Below are 21,250 nucleotides of genomic sequence, written 5' to 3'. Positions count from 1 at the left end.
GAACACAGGCATATGTGCGGACGGCATGCATGAAGGATGCCGTACGCTACTTCTATGCTTCCGAGCGCATAATCAACCATTATGTCCTTTCCTTCTTTGACTAGAGCGAGGACGGAGTATATCCGGTCTTGTGGCCTGCTACATTTCGCCGTCCAAATGTTATCGAGTAAATGCAGGAGAGAGAGTCTGCAGCCTAAAGCTTGCTGTCGGCGGACCTTCTCCCTCTCGGCCCACAGTTTGAAGGCCGCACTCCAGTCCTCCACGGAAGGTCCAAGTTCTGCAAGGGGGTGCAGAACATCGCCTTTCAATACAATGCTGTTACGTGCAAGCAGTGCTTCCTGAATGAGCCAAGCTCGTTCCCAATACGACCTGTTCTCGCCGCCAGGAGCGATCCATTTGATCGCCTCATCGGAATGTTCATCGTGGTTGAGGAAAGAGTACCACTAAGCGCCCCCCCCCCCCCCTCTGCCCATGGCGGCTAGTCCCACGTTGACGCACAGCCTCTCAAAAGCTATGACGGGTTGATATACGAGCCTGAGCAAGCTGCACAGGAGATGGTCAACGATGCCTGAGAAGTATCTATATAGTGCAAAGGCTGAATGTCAACCGCAGTCCGGTAGGAAGAAGCTTGTCCCCGCTAAGCTGAGCCGCGGTCATCTGAGCAGAGCAACGGATCAAGAGTGTGTAGCGCCGACAGCGAACAGAAAACTCTTAGGACCCAAAGATTTCAAAGACTTCACAGGACTTACTTTGTATCTAACAGCCTCCACAAGTCGCTGAAGCGGCTCTTGAGTTTGGAGAGAGGCCAGAACAAGGTCATTCCAGAAGACTCACCACAGGATCTTTATCAGAAGCTCGGTCGAAGCCGACAAACATACCCTGGAGGTCTTTTGGCATATCAATCACAAAGAACACGAGCTCAGCTCTGAGCAGGACAGCGTTGGCTAGATTCATGGTAGGAAAAGTAGAAAACGGGTGCTATATCGGAGCTCAAGACTGAGGACATGGAAGTCTCTAGGCGCAAGAAACCATCCTTTCGCGCTGTACGCCGGCTTGACGCCTTTGTCCGCTACAACCATCACCTCGCGGGGCTGCTTATCGTCAAACTTCCTGACGTTCAGGCGAACCGTGACTTTCACCGCTGGTAGATCGGCTTGTGATGGAGGATTGTTGGAGGTACTGCGAGAATTCGATAAGGAAAGAATGTGGATGATCGCCTTCAGGGACAGATCGAGCTGTTAATTTGTGTCATGCGTGATCTGTTCCCCATCGTTCTATCTTCAAAGGGCTGGATCTCGGTTGGATCTAACGTTCTCAGATAGTGGTAGATCGAGGTCAAGGTAAACGCCACAGAAGCTTACAGGGTTGATCTTCTGCCATAATCTCCTGGTTGAAGCTTATTGGGTATCTCGCTCATTGCTGAGGCTCAGCTGTTACCGCTGTCCGGTAACGCATGATGGATCCGTGTGACCGTCGGTAACTTGAATTCACTCTGCCGTCGGCAACGCCGTTTCTCAACAATCTTCTGTACTTCGGTCAGAGCGCACACTGAAACACGCACAGTGACGCGATGATCATTTCATCCGATCCCACGGTTGCCATCCTCTTTGTGCGAGTGAGGGGTCAGCCCGGGCTGTCTACGGTCCTGAGACACGCTCAAGCCTCCAGCGCCATTTGTAAGAATTTCACTTTCTTTATTATCAAAGAGTTCCTTGGAAGTAAAGCAAGCTACAAAATGTAGGATTGTGAAGATGGGATCGAGAGACTGGACTTGGGCATTGCGATCTCAAGAAACGGTCCGGGTACTGATTGAACGCTGGAATGTTCGTCGACTTTGAGTGTACGTAGTAGCATAAGCACCGGACACAAGCAAGGAATTCCTCTGTAGACTCTCAAGATGTTGCATGCCAGATCAATGGGGAAGGATGCGTAATCCACCACAATATTCTGCCCCTCCTGCACAAGCTCAAGATTGAAAATATGCGGTCGCATGGAACACTACATTGCTTGTCCGCCCATGTTTCATCCTGGATCAAATCAAGCAAATGTGGTCGCGTATTTTCCATACTTTAAGAGTAGCCCGGTATTGACCAGTACCCTCATCGGACTGTGGAGCCACTTGTTGTTGGGCAGGCCATCACTCAGCCAGTCGACGAGTTTCCGGAGGGACGTAATAGAATTGTTGACATTCTGAGCAAGGACAACTTCTTGTGTTATCCAGGCTCGAGTCCAGTACTCGTTTTCGAGGACGAATGATCGATAGCAGTCTAGATCTGTCGCACTCATGGAGCGGCGATATGAAGTCGATGTTCTGCCTAGCCACACGACCACTTTCCGGGTGTGAGCGTATACGTGGCCCATGTACGCAACCTCATGAGTCCTTTCTTCATTGTTGGCTTGGTCAATGCACAACGCATCTTTCCAGAACGAATTACATCAACAGATCTTTTTGCGGGCGATTCCATGGAACTCATAGAGGTTCTGGCCAACATGTAGCGACATCGTTTTCCTGGTCCCTGCTGCGAAGGCCCGCATCAGCATTATCTTGGTGTTTGCCTGGGATTCCCATCTATACGACAAACAATGGCACAGCGAATTGATTGTCGTATGCTGAATATCGCAGACGATCAAATCTTCGTCCGATAGCCTTGGTTGAACTGAATTAAACGAATAGATCGCTTGGAGTGGTCCAGCGGCCTGCGCTCAAAGTTCTGCTCCCCTCCCCCGAGCATTGGATAATCATTTGTAGCGCTTGACATGGCGTCGAGTCTGATATTGGTTATGTTCCCAGGGCATAATATCGACTTCAGGAGACTGTGGAGCCATCCACATATTAAGATTACCTCTGCTGCAACTGTGCCAAGCCATTACTTCAGCCTCGCTGTCCAATCCTCTACACGATTGGATAGGCCAAGTCCGGACATGAAATGCACAAGACTCCATTTTCTCGGATGTTCTTGGTATTCAGACTGTTTGCGTAGAACTGACCTCTCCTCAATAGCTGAAGTGACACCGTGGTCTTGAGAGTTTCAACGAGTGCATTGAGATGATTTGATTGCCTCTAGTAGAACGCCAATGGGTATATAATGCAATGACGAATCCCAAGATACACAACGAAAGCACCCTTCTCCTCTTCACATAACAACGCAACCAATCCTCTTCTTCCCCTTCTCTTCCTTCTTTCCACCACTCACTTCCCTAACCCCCGTCCTCCCGCTCAAACCCGGCGCCGCACTCTGCACCTGCCCACCCTGAATCCGTCCCTGCCCACCCTGAACCCGTCCCTGCATCCCCCTCTCCGCCATCAAATACCCCTCCGTCCTCGGCGGCGCACTCATCGGCACCCCATACCCCTGCGCTCCCATCTGCTGCTCCGGTGGCACAAGCCTGGGAAGCAAATTCCTCCTCCCCTGGTCGTGACCAGCGTGGGAATGGGAGTGGGTGGGTGGAGAGGTGGGTTGGCGGGGCACAGGCGTACTCGTCGGATTCAGCGGCGGATTAGGCGGTAGCGGCCGCTCCGTCAGAACAGGACGGCGCTGGATAGATGCTGCAGCGGCAAGTGGGACCAGAGGCGCGGAGCCACGGTGGTGGGCGTCTGGGTCGGTAATGGGCGGGGGCCGGATGTCGATTGTGCTTTCTACTGCGCGGCGGGCGAAGAGTGATGGGCGACGTATGGGGGGCGTTGTTGAGGTCGAGGGTTGTGGAGGAACTTGGGCGACCGGGGGTGGGATGTAGGATAGTTGTTGCGGGGGAGAGTGAGCTGCAGAGCCACGTCGTCGAATCGAGTCGGAGGAGTGGGGGCTGGGGTATGTTGTTGGATGGATGAGTGATGGACGGCGTATCGAGAGGTCTGTTGATGAAAAGGACTGGCCGCGGTTTTGGTATGGACCTGTGGGCGAGAGCTGCGAGGGGTTCACTGTGGCAGACATTGCAGGAAGTGGAGGCACGGGAGGTACACCTGATCTTGACCCAGAGCCACGGCTGGATCGACGTGCTGTTGGTGGCGCGTTCGGATGGCTTAGACTGACGCTCTCAGCTTCCTCTGCCTTTGCTGTATACGCAGGCGGTGGTGGAACCCAGTTGTCTGCGTCGCTCTCGTGAGGTAGCTCTCGCTGACCCGAGCCATCCGCACGGCGGTACTCCAGCGGGCGAAAGGGTAGCGCTCGCAAATGTCGCCGGTTTGCAGGAGAGACGGCCGCCACAGTAGCAGCTCTCGCCAGAGACATCTGCGACCTGGGTTGCTGGTTATCGTACGGCATCTCGAAGGCAGCCTGCGCTTCTTCGGCCGTCAGCTCTTCCTCATCTGCCGTAGGTGGTGGCCTCGAGATTGCAACCTGGTTCGTTGTGGTGCGGGAGCGTTGGACGGACGAAGCACCACTTCTCGAACTCCGTCGTGCACCTCTCGCCTGATCTTGTGCTCTGCGCTGTGCCAACGTCCTCGTTCTCATGAGCTCGACTTCTTGGTTGAAATCTATGGAGCCCTCGGGTAGCACTTCGCCAGGGCACAGTGGGTCCAGATCGTATTCTGTTTTCGATGTCACCGATACAGCACCCCCGGCAGGCTTAGTCTTGTCGAAGTCAAGGACGATGATGACGCCCTTCGTGCCCATCGGCACGTCAGGTACATCGCTCTCAGTTGGCACTATGCTCGAGTTTCCCACTGCGATGAGTCGCTGTATATTGTTGCCAACCTTGACCCACCGCAGCACACAGATCTCCTGGTAAGCACCGACACCAAGCTTCGGTATTAGAATGCAGAAGCAGGGCTGGATAGGTGCCTGGCCCTTGGCTTTCTCACTTGGCTTGTATTCCCATCCTGGCACCTCGTATATCCAGATGTTGGTAGTGCCGCGCATCCGCAAAGCCACGGCTGCTAGGTCAGCGTTGGGCGAAACAGCCGGCATTGCATCGTCGACGAATTCCGAGCGCGTCCACCGCTGGTGATCAGGCAGAAACATTTTCCTCTGTGTGAAGCGCTGACACGCAATATCGTATATGCCCCATGAGTCTTCTTCTGCGTTGAATGCGAAAAGCTCATTGAATGTCCCCGTGTCCGCGTCTGGAAGAAGCGTAGCCTGGCGTGCTATCCTGGCGGTCTCAGGAAACAGCACGGAGCCCGTCCACACAACTTCTGGCGACTGAGGAATTGGCGCACCCTCCTCGTCAAGCGGGCCATCGTACAGTCCTGGTAGGACAAACAGGGCAGAGCTGTCTGATTTGCGCGCGTACCCTGTGATGAGCAGCGTGCGACCATCGTCGGAAAATTCCAGCGCATCGCCCGCGGGTCCAGAAAGCGTGCGTCTCGCAGTCGCAGGTGCGTCCGGAAAGACTGCAACAACCTCGATACCAAACTTGTTGCCCGTGATCAGGATGCGCGCATCTGGCGAAATGACAAGCGAGCTGGCTTCATGCACCAGCTGCACCGTTCTCCGCATCTTGATCTGCCCGCCTTGCTCGCCATGAATCTCGTACAAATCGACTTGTGACGGCCGCGAAAGCACCGCCAGCAGGAAACCATCCTCTGTGATGTCGACCGCGACAGGTTTGCGCTTGACTTGTAGCGTGCGCGCAAACAGCCTCGGCAGCTGTACCGTTTGGATAAGCCATATGTTCGACGCCGAGTACACGGCAACATACTGCCCCTTTCTTGAAATATTGAAGTCAAAGCTGTCCGGCAGCGCAGAAGACGACGCCGAATTCGACACCAGCTCGAGGAGCGTGAGGCTGGGATGTGCGTGCGACGTGGTGGCTGTGGGGCTGTTCGAGGCGCTGGGTCGGCGGTCATCATCTGTCATATTCGACGTCATGGCTGTCGAGTAGCCAGACTGGCTTATCGCGGACGAGGACATGGTTGCGTTGTCGATTGAAGACGCTGCGAGACGAGTGTCGACAGCATCCACACTCGAATCCGAGCTCAGAGCGCCTTCATCGTTGGCAAACGTGACTTCCTTTCCCTTAACACCGGCCCTGCTGTCTTCGTGGTGTGAACCGTCCGGTGAAGTCCTCCTCCCCACCATCTTTTGCCAGCGTGCAGTCCAGCGCCGTCGTTATCGTGTCAATCGTGCTGGTGTTGTCGATCGTTTGTCATGCGGATTCGAGGTGCAAGGGATGACAGGACTCCATGGAACATGCCTGGGAGCTTTGCTTTCAGCTGTACGGTAGAGGACGAGGATACATAGCAGGAGGAGTCTCCTCGGAAGACAAGATGAGGCTATCTGCGTACTTTGGTGCGGATACGATGGTACGGTGGGTTTGACATGCCTCGGATCGCCCGCCTCCAACTAGTCCCGCACCGGCGTGCATCCCCACGCTTCTATGTGGCTATATATAGTACGCATAATCACACACAAATCTCACACCGCGTATAGAAAAGTCTCTATCAATTGCTGCATATACTACACGGTGGAGATCGTCATGGCTTTATGGCTGTTTCTTTGCCTCTTGCGCGTTTGCTCGGAGAGTCGTCCTTTTCTCGCGGCTGCTCGAAGCTGAAGCGTTGCTCCCCTGCTGTGTTTGAAACAAAGTTGTACGAAGCTGAGAGAGGGGAAACCCTCCCGTGTAGAGACAACGTGCCACAGGTTGAAAGCTGCACTGGTGCTGCAACTCTGCACCATTGTCTGCGTGCATGCATCTCCCAATGTTTACGATAGCTCGCCCTAATGCAAGGCTGCGCTGGTGGTCGGTCCCGAAATGCGACTTGACAAGCTGCCGAGGCACGTGTCGAAGCTTCCGAACCAACGTGCTTGGATTGCTAGCCAGAAGAGGGGAACTTTTTTTTTTCAAGAATCGTCATCATTCTCGGAGCAAAGTCAAGTGTGCGGTCGATGTATCCACTGAGGCTTTGCCACGGCCTGCCTCATCCTCTTGCTGTGATGTGATTTGTCTTTGCAGCTTCCTTCCCATGCAGGAGCAACTGGTACTGCTGCACCAGCTCTTCCGGACAGCGAAACTCAATATGGAATGGCACATGAGACATCGTCTCCTTTGCGGGTAGTATGCCACACTTCCACCTCGACAGTCGATATTCCGCATACTGTGTAAAATATGGTATGGGGTTAACCGAGATGAAATCTGTAGAGACGTCTGCCCTCTTATTGATGGCTTCCTGGATTCTTCGTGCATGGTCTCGCTGATGATCCACTAGCTTCGGTGGAGTATCTGTCCAGACCTTGACCGCGCGATCGCGGATGTAGTGTCTTGCGCTCGGGGAGTCATGTGGTAAAGTCCACCACTGTTTCCAGAAGAGATCCGGGCCTTCGGCTAAGACAAACCATGCCAACCAAGAATTGCCTTTGCGAAAAAGTCTTTGCCCGTCAATCCCACTGCCCCAATCGAACACCCACGGCTTCTGGTCTTCGCCAATGTTCGATACGGATGTCCGGAACGAGGAAGAAAGGAGCATGAACATGAGTTTGTAGTCCTTAGCGCCTTGCAGTGGCATCGAATCGATATATGCCAGTCGCCGCCCGAGGATTATATCTTCCTTCTGCCGGCTTAGATCGACTTTGCGCGAGGGGTATATCAGTCGGATGCTGAGTCCACTCGCAGGTTCGGATGTGTCTTCGGAGGTCTTCTTCGATATATTTGCTAGTCGAAACAAGACGCGCCAGCCATTCGCGATTCGAGCCCGGAGTTCGTCGCCGTAGGCGTCCTCTGCCGGGATGCCATAGCGCTGCTGTGTGTAGTCGTGTGCGATGCGATGACGGTCCACAAGAATCGCTGCGAGTTGCTGTGGTATTAGGTCTTCAAGCCATTGCACGGTATAACGCAAAGGCTTGTGAAGCAGAAGGTTATGGCTGTGAGGGAAGGTGGCTTGCGCAACCGAGGGCGCAATGGTGCTGATGTACTCGGAAGCCAGGCTTCTCGATCTCCTGTCGGTCAATCGCAGGGTAAGTAGTTCGTCAATAGCGCATTCTGAGCAAATGAGAATGAGAATATCGTCAGGTAATTCGTTGAAGCGAATGCGCTCTGCAAGAGGTTGTGTTGACGCCTTTCGACGTGTCAGTGAGAACATTGTCAACGATGAGAAAAAGAACGGAGACTAGAGTCAAATCAGCACGATGGATAAATGAGCGAGCGAGTCACAGCTTGGAGAGTTGCGGCGCAATAATCAAGGAATCGAGTTGGAAGTTTGCTCGAGACATGGATGCTGCTCCTTTGGACGGCTGAAGCGGATGGTGATCATTGCAATCGCTCGTTTCTTTGATTCTCTGATGGGATCCGAGAGCTCTAGCCCAATGATGTTAAAAGCAACACGAGAAGCGCAGTATAATACTGTTGAAGTTGATAAAGGCGGTTGAGCTGCAGCTCGTCAGGGCGAGGTGCCTCCATGCACGAGCAACGACCGAGAAGCGCGCGCGATTTGGTGTGACTGCGAGGAAGTTCCAGGAACCGGGCAGAGCACGGACAAGCATTGTTGACGGCTCGGTGACACTTGACGGCGCGTTGCTGTTGCGGTGTCGGAGGATTTCAGCGGCTCGTAGCTCCCCAATTCATGTGCTGGCTAATGATCTTGCAAGGAGCGGCCCGGTTGTGGGGACACCTCCCACGAGCGCTACCCATTTTCATCGACACAACATCTACACGTCCCGTGCGTCGACATGTCCATCTTACAAAGACCATGAGACGTATGAGCTTATGCACTAGCGGACGTGATAACTGTCCTTCATCAGGAACCGTGAGGGACGTGAGCACAGCCGCAGCCACCCTTGGACAATCCACAATTAGACCGGTCTTACGCCGATCACAACCATCTTCTCTTCATCAGCAAGACTTCGCCTAACGTTACCCAAAGACGTATGGCGCATGCATGTATGCAGCCTTGCGAGTTATCGTGGAACCCAATGTTCAGCTTCATGTCACAAAATACGCTGCTGTCTTGCTTGTTCTCAAGGACAGATCCTCTAGCCGTTTGGGCTTTGTGACTCTGAGCCTCTAGTTGCCATGTGTGGTTACTTTGTTCGGTTCGATGAATTGAGGTTTCAGCTTTCGGATCGTCCGCCCATCAGCTGCCACGCCAAAAGGCTTGGTTTTGCCCTACAAATGCCGCGAGAGGATGTGCCTAGGTTGTTGCTGCAAGAGGGTGACACTAAACACTATTCTGGTATCCCTATGCTCACACCTCGTGAATGCACGTCGAGCTGAAAACGTGACCTTCAGTCGAACAATCTGCAGCAGTCATCCCTAGTCTACCTAGGGCTAGACGCTGCACCCACATCGTTGAGTGGCTCAGTACTACCTTTTTGCTGTTGGTCAGTGTTGTACCCGTTGGCTGTGTCTGGCCTAACGCATCCACCTTCGCCTTAAATGGTGAGAAACTGGACGCGCGCCCAGGATGCGGGTGGATTGTGGCTTTCAAGAGCGGGCATCTGTTGCGCAGGGCAGTTTCTTTCCATTTAACTTGTAGGCCGCTCTCTTCCACAACAGCCTTTCAGCCTCCTTCGACTCTCTGCTGCAAACGTGACATCAGTCGCAACAATGTTCGGACGACTGCGAACGATTACACTCTCAGTCTCAGCCTTGTGGCAGCTTTCGAGCGCTGTGCCCGCAGACCCAACCATCACACCTGCTGCTGTGTTACCGAGACAAAACAGCGATAAATTTATTGGATATCTCGAATTTAACAACACTTGTGAGTTTCCAGCGATCCCATCCTAGATCTTCGCTGACCACACTGATAGGGACCAGCCTCAACTGTCAGCTCTTTGCATCAACTAAACTTATCTTGCTAATATGATCAGGCGAACCCGGCCTTACATGGTACCAAAGTGGTCAATATGCTCAGTGTTGCCCGGAAACTCTTGCTCATTGCTATGCGCCAACTGCTTGCGTTAGAGGATCCCAAATATACACTTACCCTGACATCTCCAGCGTAAGGACGATCGCTTGTACCGAGAACTACAACAACGCTGCGCTCTCGATCTGCAACACGATCTTCATCTATGAAAACTCCCAAGATTCGAATCCCAGGACAAACATCAACTGTGGAGACTCTAGCGCGAACTGGTCGTATTACCGAGATATCCCGACGACTGAAGAGGTCAACACTTCTCCAGGTAGGTTACAAGCATTGCACGCATCCTGAAGCATAGTCTGACATCTTTACAGCGACCTCAATACCCCAACTCCCTTCAACTACCGTCGTCGGACCTACACAACCCGCCGAACCAAAATCCGGTTCAAAAGCATGGATCGCAGGCGCAGTTGTCGGTCCCATATTAGGTCTCGCACTCGTTGGAGCTGGTGTGTGGTTCCTGCTCCGCCGCAGAAAGAAGGCTGCTCAGGTGCCTCAGCAAGGCACCGCATCCATGGCACCCATTGATCCTTCTCAGCCGCCAGCAGGCGTTGGCGGCTACACAGATGCAAAGCCTCAGTTTCAGCCTGCGCAGCCAACATACTATAATCAACCCGGGCAGCCGGATCCATACGCCCAGCAAGAGTACCTTCAGCAAGGAGGCTTCTCGCCACCTCAGGGTTCACCTGCTCCACAGTACGGTTTTCAATCTGCTTACAATGATGCTGCGAATCCGCTGCCCGGGACTTACGCACATGACGCTAAGCACGAAGCCGGCGGAGCTGCGGAGCTTGGTGGTGATAGCACTGGGAATGTACCAGCTTCGCCGCAACCAGATACTGCTCAGACTTCTCAGGCTATTGAACTAAGTGGTGCGAATACCAAACCACATGGTGAAGGGTTGCCAGGCGGCAACAAGCCGCAGTAAGCGGTCAGATTTGAGGATGGGCAACATAGTAACACTGTGGGCTGTGAATGAGATGAACCACACAGTCGAGGTGTGCTCGACTTGGAATGTTCATAGACTGGCTTGTGCTGTTGATATATACTTGACTCGTTACAGATTCACTGCTTGACGCACATTACAGTCTTTCAAACGTCCACCTTCTCACCAGCACCTCCTTACAGCTTCGCCTTATCTTCCAGGGCCCATAAGCCCTTTAACCCCTCCACACTCGCCCCCAGAACAGGATCTCGCTCAGGCACTTTCACATTCCACACATCATCAAAGTGCCCCTCATGCTCACCCCCAACAGCAAAATCCCACTCCCCACCCCTCGGATACGCGCCCATCATCATAAACTCTCCTTCAATCGGTATCCCCTCAAAGAACTCTCGACTCCCTATCTCATCATTCTTATCCGGCGGCTGATAAAACACAATGCCATCCGTCTTCGGGCTCGGATCATGTGTCTTATGCGCAACCCCAGCTGGGAGAATGAAAACATCGCCAACTTCCGCATCAAGCAGAACACCCCCTTCTTCTCTGTCGTCTTCGTTCAGGTCTTTGCCTTGAGTGCCGAGCCCAAGGTCTTGCTCCCGGTCTTCTTTGGAGTCGGCAACGCCGAAGCGGATTTTTGCTCGCCCGCCGGAGATCACGGCCATGCATTCATGCGCGGAGGAGTGGTAGTGCGAGTTTTGGTTTGGGCCGTAGCGTGCGATCCATTGCGATTGCCAGCCATTGCTTTTGAACATATCAAATATCTGTGTCGTGGAGATTTTTTGGTCTTTGACGAGAGAGGTGAGAAGACCGGGGTAGTGTATGAGCACGTGTGGTGAGTTTGGGATGAGCTTTGTTGGTGGGAGGGTGTAGGTTCGGACTTCGATTTTGCTGGCGGGAGACATGGCAGAATTCTACTATTTGAGATTCTGTGTTGGGAGATGGCGAGTTGGTACGGTTGAGCTTCGCAACGGGTTGTCTTGCCCGTGACATGCGAACGTGTGGATTCTGAAAGGATGCATGGTTGTTGACTTATGTTATAGTTCAAGCTCGTGAGGGGAAGGTTGACGTCAATCCCGGATCGCCTTCCGACTCGGATATGATGACCCTATCGCGATCAAAAGTGGGCATGCTACGCGAGCGCTTTAGAACAAGAAGGTTACGATCAGAGTTGACCATTAAGTGTATCGAATCGAGCTCCTAGAACTGAATAGTACGGCAACTTAAGAAGCTAGCGGGCTACATCGATCTCCAGGACCGAGCACCGAGCTTATGTCTGTCAAACGGACTATGTAAGCGTCGCACTAGAGTGGTGACCGAGGGGAAGATGCAGAAGTTCAGGGACAGATTAGAATAGAGGATAATGTCCGCGCAGGTGCAGCTCTCATTGGCCAGCTCGTTGCTAGCGCCCGCTTTCCGCACGATGTTGATATTTGCCCTCTCCTAGTACTACATACACAGTTCACACCAACACCCTCATCAGATAACATCATCGCAAATAGCATAATCGCATTCGAAGGCAATTGACGACTTGAAAGATATCTACATAGAAAGTATACCTGGCATCAAAGTCCCAACTAGGCAGCTCAGTCGCTCCACTGAAAGCGTCTAGCAGATGTTCCTAGCACCGTTACCAGTCAAGGTCCAGTTGCTGTTGTCAGCACAAGGAGACTCGCGAACAGTCGTACCATCGACCTTGAGCGTGATCCAGATATCGCGGGTGTTAGCAAACTCTGAGCGAGCAGAGATTCGCACCTCACCGCCACCATTGACAGTTCCGCCACGGATGGACAGGTTATAGCAATTCTCTATCAACACGGCATTGTTGCCGTTGTCGGCGAGATCGACGGTGGTAATGACCGCACCTCCAGACTCGCTCACGCAAAAGATCCCGCGGCCACCTCCGCGCGACTTGACTTTGTCGATGTATACGTTGGTGTTGTAGTTGCCGTTTGCGTTGCGGCCGTTACGGTTGGCGAAGCGGAGGGTACCGTATCCTGATCCAGCGCCAACGTTGTCACCATCGACAAGGCCGACCTTCACGTTGATTGAGTTTTGGAGCAGCAGCCCGGACTCGCCAACATTGCGGGCAATGACCTGGTTGATGGTCAAGCCGTCAATGTTCCAAGTCTCAACCGCGTGGCTGCCGGCACCGGTGACGCGAATGTCATCCATCTTGACGTTCGATTGAGCGGCTCGGTCGCGATCGAAGCGGATACCCAGACCACCGCTGAGGTTCATGGTGATCTTGCCGAGGACAAGACCGTTGGCACCAGAGAAGCGGAGACCGAAGTAGGGCGAGCCGGTCATGGTGAGGTAGGGGATCTGGACATCGTTTGCATTGGTGACTTCGATGGCTCCACGACCGGAGCGGCTGGCGACGTTGATGGTACCGCAGCCTTCGAAGATCTTACCAGCGGTGAGCGTGATGGTGTTAGCGCCGATAGAGCCTGAGGCAATGACGGAAACACGTTGGCCGGCGCTGATGGAGTCGACAGCAGCTTGAATAGCGGCGCGGTAGTCAGAGCCAGTATAGACGTTGGTCGAGCCTCGGGTCGCTGTGAAAGAGCTGCCAGAGCCAGTGACCCTGGCTGCAGGCGTGCCTGAACCGCATTGGGCGGAAACAGCAGAAACGAGCGCCAGCGCAGATGCGAGAAGAGAGAAGTGAACCATTGTGGCAATGTTGCGATCGACGTTGGTGATCCTTCAGCACAGCGGAGTGCTGCTACTTATATACAAGCAGGAGAAGAAGCTTCCATATCCGCTCGTAGCAACGGTGCATCGTCCTCCGCCCTGTTTTTCCGGTTGGAGGATGATATTGGTGATGTTTGATGTTGATCTATTAGGGACGTTCCCTACATGGCTAAGCACTGTAAACATCTGGAAACTTTGTGTGACACCGGTTCTTAGCAGTCTTGGGCCCATAAGGAAGCTGGTATGCAATGGCGCTTCCAAGAGTCTAGTGCTCCTCAGGCAAGATTTACCAAGATGGCGTCAAGTCTGGTGTGAAACAATGGGTAGCTTTTGATACCGAACCCCAGGAAACGTGTTCGGCAACCAGACTTCTGCCGGTTTCATTGGTGCGCTACCACGATGCTTGGTTCCACCGCCAAGTCTTCCAAGACTTCGTTAGATTGGTATCATATACTTCCGCTTTGCCTGTCTTTGGTGTCCGGCGAGTTCTTTTGGGCACATGAGGTCCCAGATGAGGGCATGTGAGGTCGATCACCCCGCCAAACGCTAAACGTAGCTGCATATTCGGTCGCATATATACCGACTTCCCCACAAACCAATGTTTGGTTGGATAGATTGCTGCTTGTCGATATGCATCCGACAGTAAGTTGACGTCTGGTAATGACTGAAACGCGAAAGCGTGACTAATAGACATACATGACGAGAAGCATCTCTTAGAGATGGCCATCGAGCCTACCTCCAGTGCGCTCCAAGTCGATTGGTAGAGGCAAGTGAAGGCCGTATCCTCGGTCATATGTAGTCCGGTCAAAAGCCTTCAGGTATATCCAGATGATATTGGATCCAAGATAACTTAAGGTCCAGCCAGTTATTGAAGTAGCCTGTCGACACTTGAATATCGCGATACGCACGACTGGATCTGTTGGGAGGGCCGCAGCAAGCTTCACCCTTGCGCTGTCATTACCGGACCAAACTGTGCGAACCTTCGTGCCTGAAGACAGCGAAAGCGATGGGAGCAGGTATTGAGGAAGTCAAGGCCGAAATAATCATCTTGGAGGAGTATCTCGAAGGGCGCAAATGTTATACCCATTAAAGGTAAGAGTGATGAAGTCTAGTGCTTGGAGGACGGCGACAGATTGAAAGATTTGAGCGGAATCCCTCTAGAGCTGGCGTCTTGCTGAGAGTCTCGCGTAGGCTGCGTTTCGGTTTCGTTACCTCGATCTGCCAGATGCGCGTAGATACTTGTAACAGCGAGCACGAGAGAAAGAGAGGCACAGAATATTAGGCTCGTGAGATGACGAGCAACTTATGCAGACCTCAGCCAACAGGACCAGACTGCTCCTTCCATGGGTTCGACAAAGTCGAAACAACACAGATAAGCCACGATCATCTTAGGAAAAAAAAAAAAAAAAAAAGACGGCAACGATGTCGAGGGAGTAAAAAATTGGACTCGCGGGGAATCGAACCCCGGACCACTCCCAGGCTAGATTCGAGCTTCTATGAAGCTGCGATGCTAAGGGAGTATTATACCACTAAACCACGAGCCCTTAACTCATTTTATGCTTATGTGTCAAAAGTTTTCATTTATATACTTCAAAAAACATATTTTGAGGCCCCTAAGTTGCAGCTGGCCCATAATTAATCTTCAAAGAATGCATTCGTTCACCCGAACTCTAATACATTTCCTTAGGCCTACAAGTCTGTATTTAACGCTTTGATAGATGGAGAGCCCTTGAGCTTTGCTTCACCCAGCACTTTGTATAGGGTTCCAGGACTGTGCTATATCAAGAACTCATTGTCGAAGAGGTTTTCTGCTGAGGGCCTTTCTTCTGGAAGCCAGCGCAAGACTTTTCGAACGAGTGCAAGGAGTAACTCTTGATCCTTGCCCTTTAGCCGTTTCTCGCGCATTTCGAGTGTCTGCTAAGGAATTGGCGTTGGGGCGATCCAATTCCCTTTGTTTCCCGTCGACGAAATGTCGCACTTAGCGGGTTGTGGCATAACTTTACCTTCTGCATCCCAGTACTGACGGATGTCTCGCTCCGTTCTAACAAGCTTCTGGGCGGAAGTCCCATAAGGGAAACCATCTCGGCAAGATGCTGCTCATCCTTGAGATGACCGTCCTTTACGGCACGGAACAAGCGACATCCTTCAAACAGATCCCAGATTCATATGATCTCAGCACGAATCGGAATGGCAAGAATACTAAGTTATGGTCCATGACTCCGACAGACCATATATCAATCTTGGAGGTCCACCCCATGCCCATGATGATTTCAGACGCTCGATAAACGCCAGGCATGACATCTCCAGCATGCTTCTCTCCGACCCTAGCAGCACCAAAGTCGCAGATCACCGGTAGTCCATTGGTGATAGGTATGGCGCGGGAACAGTAAATGGTATGATCTGAAAGTATTTTGCGGGGAGACGGATGCTCAAGCTCGGCTTGCTCAATTATTGAAAACACCGACGAGTCTGGGGCCCCCAGGAGGATGTTATTAGGGGATATGTCTAAGTTGTGCTTAGCTGGCAAACTCAGTAGAACGATTGATCAAAAATACCTGTATGCACCACGTCCGCCTGGTGCAGAAAGTCGAGGCCAAGAAGAACTAGCTGCAAGGTCTGCTGCAATAGTTCCTTGTTCAGCTCTTTTTCTGGAAACAAATTTCGGAAGTTGTGTAGCTTAGGCCTAGTAGGGCGAAGAGCAAGCATTGATGCATCCCGTAAGGGCCGGTTATCTGGAAATCATCCAGCACCAGACGCAGCAGATCCTTGCCAGGGTGTTCAGCATCGATGGATTTGAGATACGGGGAGATGGCCACTTCATTGTCCACCTTGTTGGCACTTTTCTGCGTGATGCAGACCTTAAGGGTTAGAAGAAGGTTTGCTCTAGTAACGGTATCGCTTTGTCAACAAAAGACCGATTAAACCCTAATACGAGAGAGTGCAAGATGTTCCGGAGGATATACTCAAGATCACGACAAAGCCAAATGGTGGAGGCCGTGCCGAACCCGAGCTTAGCGACGACCTGGTATCGAGACTTTAATACCTCGCCTAGTCGCACTGGATAAAACCTTTCTGCTCTGTAATTGGGGACATCCTCTTCCTCATATTCTCCTGCGTGGAAAGCTTCTCGAAACCGTCAACTGGGAAAGTGCGAGCGAAGCCACAGCTTGTCATGGTCGTGGTGGACAACCATGCGCGGGGTTCGAAAGCCCGGTTATCTCGGTGTAGGACGTGTGGTATGCGGCAGCTTGGTGTTCTGATAATCAATCGAAGGGGCAATTTTGCCCTTCTCATAGTTGTTGGTAATGAAGTGGAACAATGATGGTGAGAGACAGGTTTGTTGCAAGTGTTTCGTCGCCTGGGCGAAGTCGGGCGGTGTGACAATACCCATTTTAGGCTTAATGTAGCCGCATACAAAGAGGTGCGACACGCTAAGAAGCACCTTCTAGTACTGAGAGATGAAGGTCTCTGAAGAACGACATTTGCAGGTAATCCACTACTCTAACTGTAAGCATGGGGTGGTGGTATCAAGAGTGTAGGCTGTGTGTATTGAAGAAGAGTGACGATGCAGCTCAGATGTAGTAAAGGAATGAAGTAAGCACTGCAGTAGCGCCTGCTTACACTAACAGATCAATGTACAAGCGAAGCGGGTTCTTTGCCTACTATTCCTTCTCAGGGTATGAGTTGAGCGACTTCGCGCTTTGCTGAGCATCCCGGCCCAGCTCATCTACAGGAACCTTACGGCACGTTTACCAACACAACTACATCCACAACAGTGCTGGCTCGAGCCTGTCAGTGAACGTGTCTTGGATGGCGACTGTACTGTAATGCTAGAAGACGGTTTGGCTCTGACCGCAGTGGCGGTGACCGTAACGGTGATGTTGCGGTCACTACATCGATACAGGAGGGCGCCTGATTGCCTGTGGAGACCAGTGCAAGTACTGGCCGACTTGTTGCGATGCCGTTATTTCGTAGTCTCCAGGCACTTGAGATTGCGATGATACTACTGTATGTGTTCGTTGTCTGCTTGACAGCTGTTGCGGTCTTCGGAATATGCACGATCTTGGCTCGGGCCGTTATACCGCCTTGGTCTGTGCGTTGTCGCGCGGTCACATGTTCCATCCACTCCATCGCAAACGCAATTCCTACAACGCACTACAGTCTCCGTCACTCATGTCTGCCCCGGCGTGTATGATCTTACACAGGTCTGCGTTTGTAGGGTCGTTCGCGCAACCAAACACGATAACTTCGTGCGCGTCTGCAGACAATGGCAACTCGCTCTCGGGCGGAAATACTCAACTCTAAGCCGATAGGAGATGGGTTGAGTGCCTTCTGCGATTCTCACAGGTCAGAATGTGAATTTTCAGCCGGCGAAGGCAATGCTCTCCACTCCTGACCGGAACTGTCTAATGCAAGCAGAACTCAATAATGTTCTACTCGATCTCATACATGCTGTACAAGGTCTTCCAGCTTCTCGTCATCTACCTTCATGTCGTGGCGGCAAGAACCTCCTCGATGACTTGTCCAAGCTTATGACTGCAGTCAATGCTGACAACGTTGATGTGGAGCGTCTACTTCCACTTCTTCAAGCGGTCCTCCACAAGGCGTCCGACGAAGTCGTATGGGACAAGGTCTACGCCGCCGTCACCGAGTCCACTCCACCTCCCCTCCCCGCGTCATCCATCCAACAAACACCGTGGCTGCGCAGCACGGACAGCTTCGCGAACTCAACCGAGCACCGCAAATACGTCGAGGACGTGCTGAAGGAGGAGCTGGGACAAATGCACGTCGGAGTACCAGGGTTCTTCGACGCATTCTTCGGAGGAGTCGCAGGTCTCGATACGGTGGCACAGGCTGTATTCGACAGGTGCAAGGACGGAGACACACCGCTCTACCAGGAGGAGGGTGGCTGGCGGGACTGGCCAGAAGGAGCGAGGGAGCAGGACGTGTTGAGCTGGTTTGCACCGCTCACAGAACAGCTCTTGGACTTCGCAGACGAGCATCGGGCGGCCCCTAGAGTTCGATGCCGAACCGTGGCACGACCCCATCAGCCCTTGCACGGTTCTACGGCCGACCGCAAGCTAGACATCGGCTTCGTGGACGACGAGAGCGTTGGCATCCACTCCAGGTGCCACTGGTCGCGCATCCTCGTACCCGGAGAGCTCGAGAGCAACCCGCTGGCGGACAAAGCGTCCAAGGCGTGGCTGGACCTCGGCCGATATGCGAGAGAAGTGCTTGCCGCTCAAGACAGCCGCCGGTTCGTGCTAGGCTTCACGCTGTGGTCCAGCATTTTTGAGGCAAAGTGCAAACATGACACGAGAAACTGGATACTGAAATTAAGTATCAACACGAAAGCAGTGGATTTAGGCAGCCCAGCAGCGCTATGAATCCAGCCAGCGCAGCTTCTTACGTTATTCTAGTAACACCTCAAGTCTGAGCAACGGTCATCCAGCCTCCAACCCAACTGCAACCTGCTGCATTGGGGTGGAGCATGGCTGCGGACGCTCTCCCAACTGTTTCTGCAGGTGCTGGAGGCTGAAGTCATGTAGTCTGTCGCTTTTCGTTGTTTATTTTTGGTTAAGTTCTCTTCAGATGCACAGATGGCTTCTATGCCAAGCAAAACCGAAATGTTGTCATATTCAGATACGGGATTTGAATTTTGGCATTACAACCCTTACAAAACTCCAATCTATGTGCAGAACCCTATATTATAGGCTACGGGACCGTAGTACCACTAAACCATGAGCCCGGGAATGAGTTGTTACTCCTTTAATGAATAATCATCACAAAGTAAGCAATATGACCTTTCTGATTAAAATAGAGGCACCAGTGGTATCCTGAACCCAGTCTCGAGACGGTTCTGGAAGGCGTTCTGCGAATACAGTAGTGTGGGTCGTGTGGGGCTGACCGAGGCTTAACGACAGCTGAACGACGACCTGCCAAAACGATGAAAGCTGTCAGATCCATATAGACAACCTGTCTGCAGCAGATTAGGGTCCTCTAGAGACCTTATCTAGTCTTTTGCGTCTTCTCTGTGACGCTTCTTTTGAATCCTGGTCTTTAGGCGTCATGTAAATTGCCATCGTCAGTAGAGCAACGCCCAAGGACGAGTCGTCCACAGCACAAGCAATGCATGCTGTGTTTTGTTGTGAGATTGATGTAAAGAATGCTTGTTGATATAGTAGTTGATTATGTGAAAACGCGGCGAAGGGGGTGGCGACTCTGGTGACGGAACTCTGACGCGGTGGCTCGACGAGCGAATATTTCGAAGACAATGAGAGCTCAGAGGTCTGAATGAGCTCCAAGAGTCGAGTGCGCTCTTCTGTGGTAGACGCGACGCGTATTGCTGTTATTGTGGTGGTGGAACGGTTGTGTGGTTGCCGCCGTCATCGGCTGCAACTGTCAATTGCGCTGTGTTACGTCATTGCCAACTCCCCAATCGCGACTTCCCCATTGCGACTTCCCCTCCGTATTGGGAGCAACATATCAACGCATCAACAACACTCAGTTGACTCGAAGATTGCCAAGTACGCTTCATCCAACGGCTGAAAGATACCAAGATGTCCTCCCAAGGTCCCCCATCAGTGCAATACTATGACATCCCCAACTTCACTTTCCACAATGGCGACACGCTCCCAAATGTCCGGCTGGCGTACCAGGTCCTCAATCCGCGTCAAGAGAAGATTGCCGTAGTGCATACATGCTTTCGCGGCCGCATCTCAACCACATTGACACACGCCGACTATGCGCTCAGAGATTACAAGGTAATCGTCATCGCACTCTTCGGCAATGGCGAGTCTTCGTCTCCGTCGAACACAGACAAATTCGCGACCACTCTCGAATACATGGACTGCGTCAAGGCGCAGTATAAGCTTCTAACTGAAGAACTGAAAGTCGACCAAGTAGACGTCATGCTCGGCTTTTCCATGGGCGGGCAAATTACATACCACTGGATCACGACGCACCGATCATTCGTCAAGAATGCTATCATCGTATGTTCCTCCGCCAAAACCTCACGACACAACTTCCAGTTCCTCGAGGGCCCGAAGGCGGGGCTGCAGAACGCCAAAGACACCGAGTCCGGAATCAGAGCGTTCGGAAAGGGGTACTCAGCATGGTTGACGAGCGCGGAGTGGTTCGACCAGGAGTTGTTTAAACAGATGGGGTTTGATAGTTTGGATGCGTGGGACGAGAATGCGACGTTCAAGGAGTACGAGGGATGGACTGGGGAGGATTTGTTAGCGATGCTAGGAATGTGGCAACGCGGCGACATCTCTCGGTGCGGTCAAAGTTTTGATGGCGACTTGATCAAAGCTCTGAAGCACATTGATGCGAGAGTCCTGCTCATGCCGTGTGAGACTGATCAGTACTTCCGGCCGAAAGCTAGTGAAAGGGAGGTGTACTACTTGAAAGGCGGCAGAGTTGCCGTTGTGCCTAGTATCTGGGGGCATATCGCTGGCGGTGGTGCGAATGAGAAGGATGTCAGGTGGATGGAAAGGAAGATTGCGGACTTCCTAAAAGGTAGTTATCCTTCCTAATGGGGCTGGCAAAAGTCTACTAGAGAGCTTGCCACGACATACGCAATGGTAATCCACGTACAAAGAACATAATGTATACTCGCTGCGACTTACGTACTCACGATTATCTCCAAAACTAGTATCAATGCTCGCAACCTGATGAAGTTCCCAAGATTCTACAGAACGAGATCCTCAACGGTCCGGGGTAAGGTCGTGTTTAGAACTCGCTGGCGTTGATGCACGGTTTCGCCACTCAGCTTCCAGCGACAACGATGAAACATGAACAATACCTGTAAGAGATATCAT

The 21,250-nt window shown here is 52.3% G+C and overlaps 8 protein-coding genes and 1 non-coding gene across 9 annotated transcripts; 3 read left to right on the top strand and 6 right to left on the bottom strand.

The window, feature by feature from the left end:
* Nucleotides 1-4,043: 4,043 nt before the first annotated feature.
* Nucleotides 4,044-6,238, bottom strand: BU25DRAFT_379507 (uncharacterized protein; the record flags this gene model as incomplete). Its single annotated transcript, XM_033704198.1, has 2 exons — nt 5,112-6,238; nt 4,044-5,033 (listed from the first exon to the last, which is right to left on the bottom strand). Coding segments are annotated over exons 1-2 (1,896 nt in total), but the record flags the coding sequence as incomplete, so codon positions are not given.
* Nucleotides 6,239-6,856: 618 nt separating this feature from the next.
* Nucleotides 6,857-7,507, bottom strand: BU25DRAFT_354308 (uncharacterized protein; the record flags this gene model as incomplete). The annotated part of the gene is made up of 1 exon (XM_033703507.1): nt 6,857-7,507. A coding segment is annotated over one exon (651 nt), but the record flags the coding sequence as incomplete, so codon positions are not given.
* Nucleotides 7,508-9,347: 1,840 nt separating this feature from the next.
* Nucleotides 9,348-10,818, top strand: BU25DRAFT_237116 (uncharacterized protein). The gene is made up of 4 exons (XM_033701475.1): nt 9,348-9,631; nt 9,681-9,695; nt 9,741-10,055; nt 10,108-10,818. The coding sequence occupies exons 1-4, from the start codon at nt 9,478-9,480 to the stop codon at nt 10,719-10,721; spliced, it is 1,098 nt and encodes a 365-aa protein (XP_033555744.1). The 5' UTR covers nt 9,348-9,477; the 3' UTR covers nt 10,722-10,818.
* Nucleotides 10,785-11,753, bottom strand: BU25DRAFT_379502 (uncharacterized protein). Its single transcript, XM_033704197.1, has one exon. The coding sequence runs from the start codon at nt 11,636-11,638 to the stop codon at nt 10,916-10,918; it is 723 nt and encodes a 240-aa protein (XP_033555743.1). The 5' UTR covers nt 11,639-11,753; the 3' UTR covers nt 10,785-10,915.
* Nucleotides 11,754-12,300: 547 nt separating this feature from the next.
* Nucleotides 12,301-13,060, bottom strand: BU25DRAFT_416070 (uncharacterized protein). Its single transcript, XM_033707688.1, has one exon. It carries the CDS (start codon nt 13,041-13,043, stop codon nt 12,342-12,344), a length of 702 nt encoding a protein of 233 aa, XP_033555742.1. The 5' UTR covers nt 13,044-13,060; the 3' UTR covers nt 12,301-12,341.
* A 1,809-nt stretch (nt 13,061-14,869) lies between these two features.
* On the bottom strand, nt 14,870-14,971 carry BU25DRAFT_t144. Its single transcript has one exon. It is a non-coding gene; the product is annotated as a tRNA-Ala (tRNA).
* Nucleotides 14,972-15,313: 342 nt separating this feature from the next.
* On the bottom strand, nt 15,314-16,601 carry BU25DRAFT_435467 (kinase-like protein; the record flags this gene model as incomplete). Its single annotated transcript, XM_033708918.1, has 6 exons — nt 15,314-15,544; nt 15,628-15,947; nt 15,983-16,030; nt 16,084-16,310; nt 16,391-16,550; nt 16,592-16,601. 6 exons carry the CDS (start codon nt 16,599-16,601, stop codon nt 15,314-15,316), a joined length of 996 nt encoding a protein of 331 aa, XP_033555741.1.
* An 879-nt stretch (nt 16,602-17,480) lies between these two features.
* Nucleotides 17,481-18,814, top strand: BU25DRAFT_426436 (uncharacterized protein; the record flags this gene model as incomplete). Its single annotated transcript, XM_033708417.1, has 2 exons — nt 17,481-17,520; nt 17,775-18,814. 2 exons carry the CDS (start codon nt 17,481-17,483, stop codon nt 18,812-18,814), a joined length of 1,080 nt encoding a protein of 359 aa, XP_033555740.1.
* A 924-nt stretch (nt 18,815-19,738) lies between these two features.
* BU25DRAFT_416068 (alpha/beta-hydrolase) lies at nt 19,739-21,038 on the top strand. Its single transcript, XM_033707687.1, has one exon. The coding sequence runs from the start codon at nt 19,988-19,990 to the stop codon at nt 20,963-20,965; it is 978 nt and encodes a 325-aa protein (XP_033555739.1). The 5' UTR covers nt 19,739-19,987; the 3' UTR covers nt 20,966-21,038.
* Nucleotides 21,039-21,250: the final 212 nt, after the last annotated feature.

The sequence above is a fragment of the Macroventuria anomochaeta genome (assembly GCF_010093625.1).
Source record: "Macroventuria anomochaeta strain CBS 525.71 unplaced genomic scaffold BU25scaffold_54, whole genome shotgun sequence".
Classification (NCBI taxonomy): Eukaryota; Fungi; Ascomycota; class Dothideomycetes; order Pleosporales; family Didymellaceae; genus Macroventuria; species Macroventuria anomochaeta.
Note: the sequence above shows the minus strand (reverse complement) of the source record. Positions and strands in the feature narration are given on the sequence as shown.

Bases quoted from the DNA above. Each gene is read 5' to 3' on its own strand.
- BU25DRAFT_237116 (XM_033701475.1), top strand. From the start codon at position 9,478: ATGTTCGGACGACTGCGAACGATTACACTCTCAGTCTCAGCCTTGTGG. The intron at 10,056-10,107 runs GTAGGTTACAAG...ACATCTTTACAG, and splicing joins AGAGGTCAACACTTCTCCAG to CGACCTCAATACCCCAACTC.
- BU25DRAFT_379502 (XM_033704197.1), bottom strand. From the start codon at position 11,638: ATGTCTCCCGCCAGCAAAATCGAAGTCCGAACCTACACCCTCCCACCA.
- BU25DRAFT_416070 (XM_033707688.1), bottom strand. From the start codon at position 13,043: ATGACCGGCTCGCCCTACTTCGGTCTCCGCTTCTCTGGTGCCAACGGT.
- BU25DRAFT_416068 (XM_033707687.1), top strand. From the start codon at position 19,988: ATGTCCTCCCAAGGTCCCCCATCAGTGCAATACTATGACATCCCCAAC.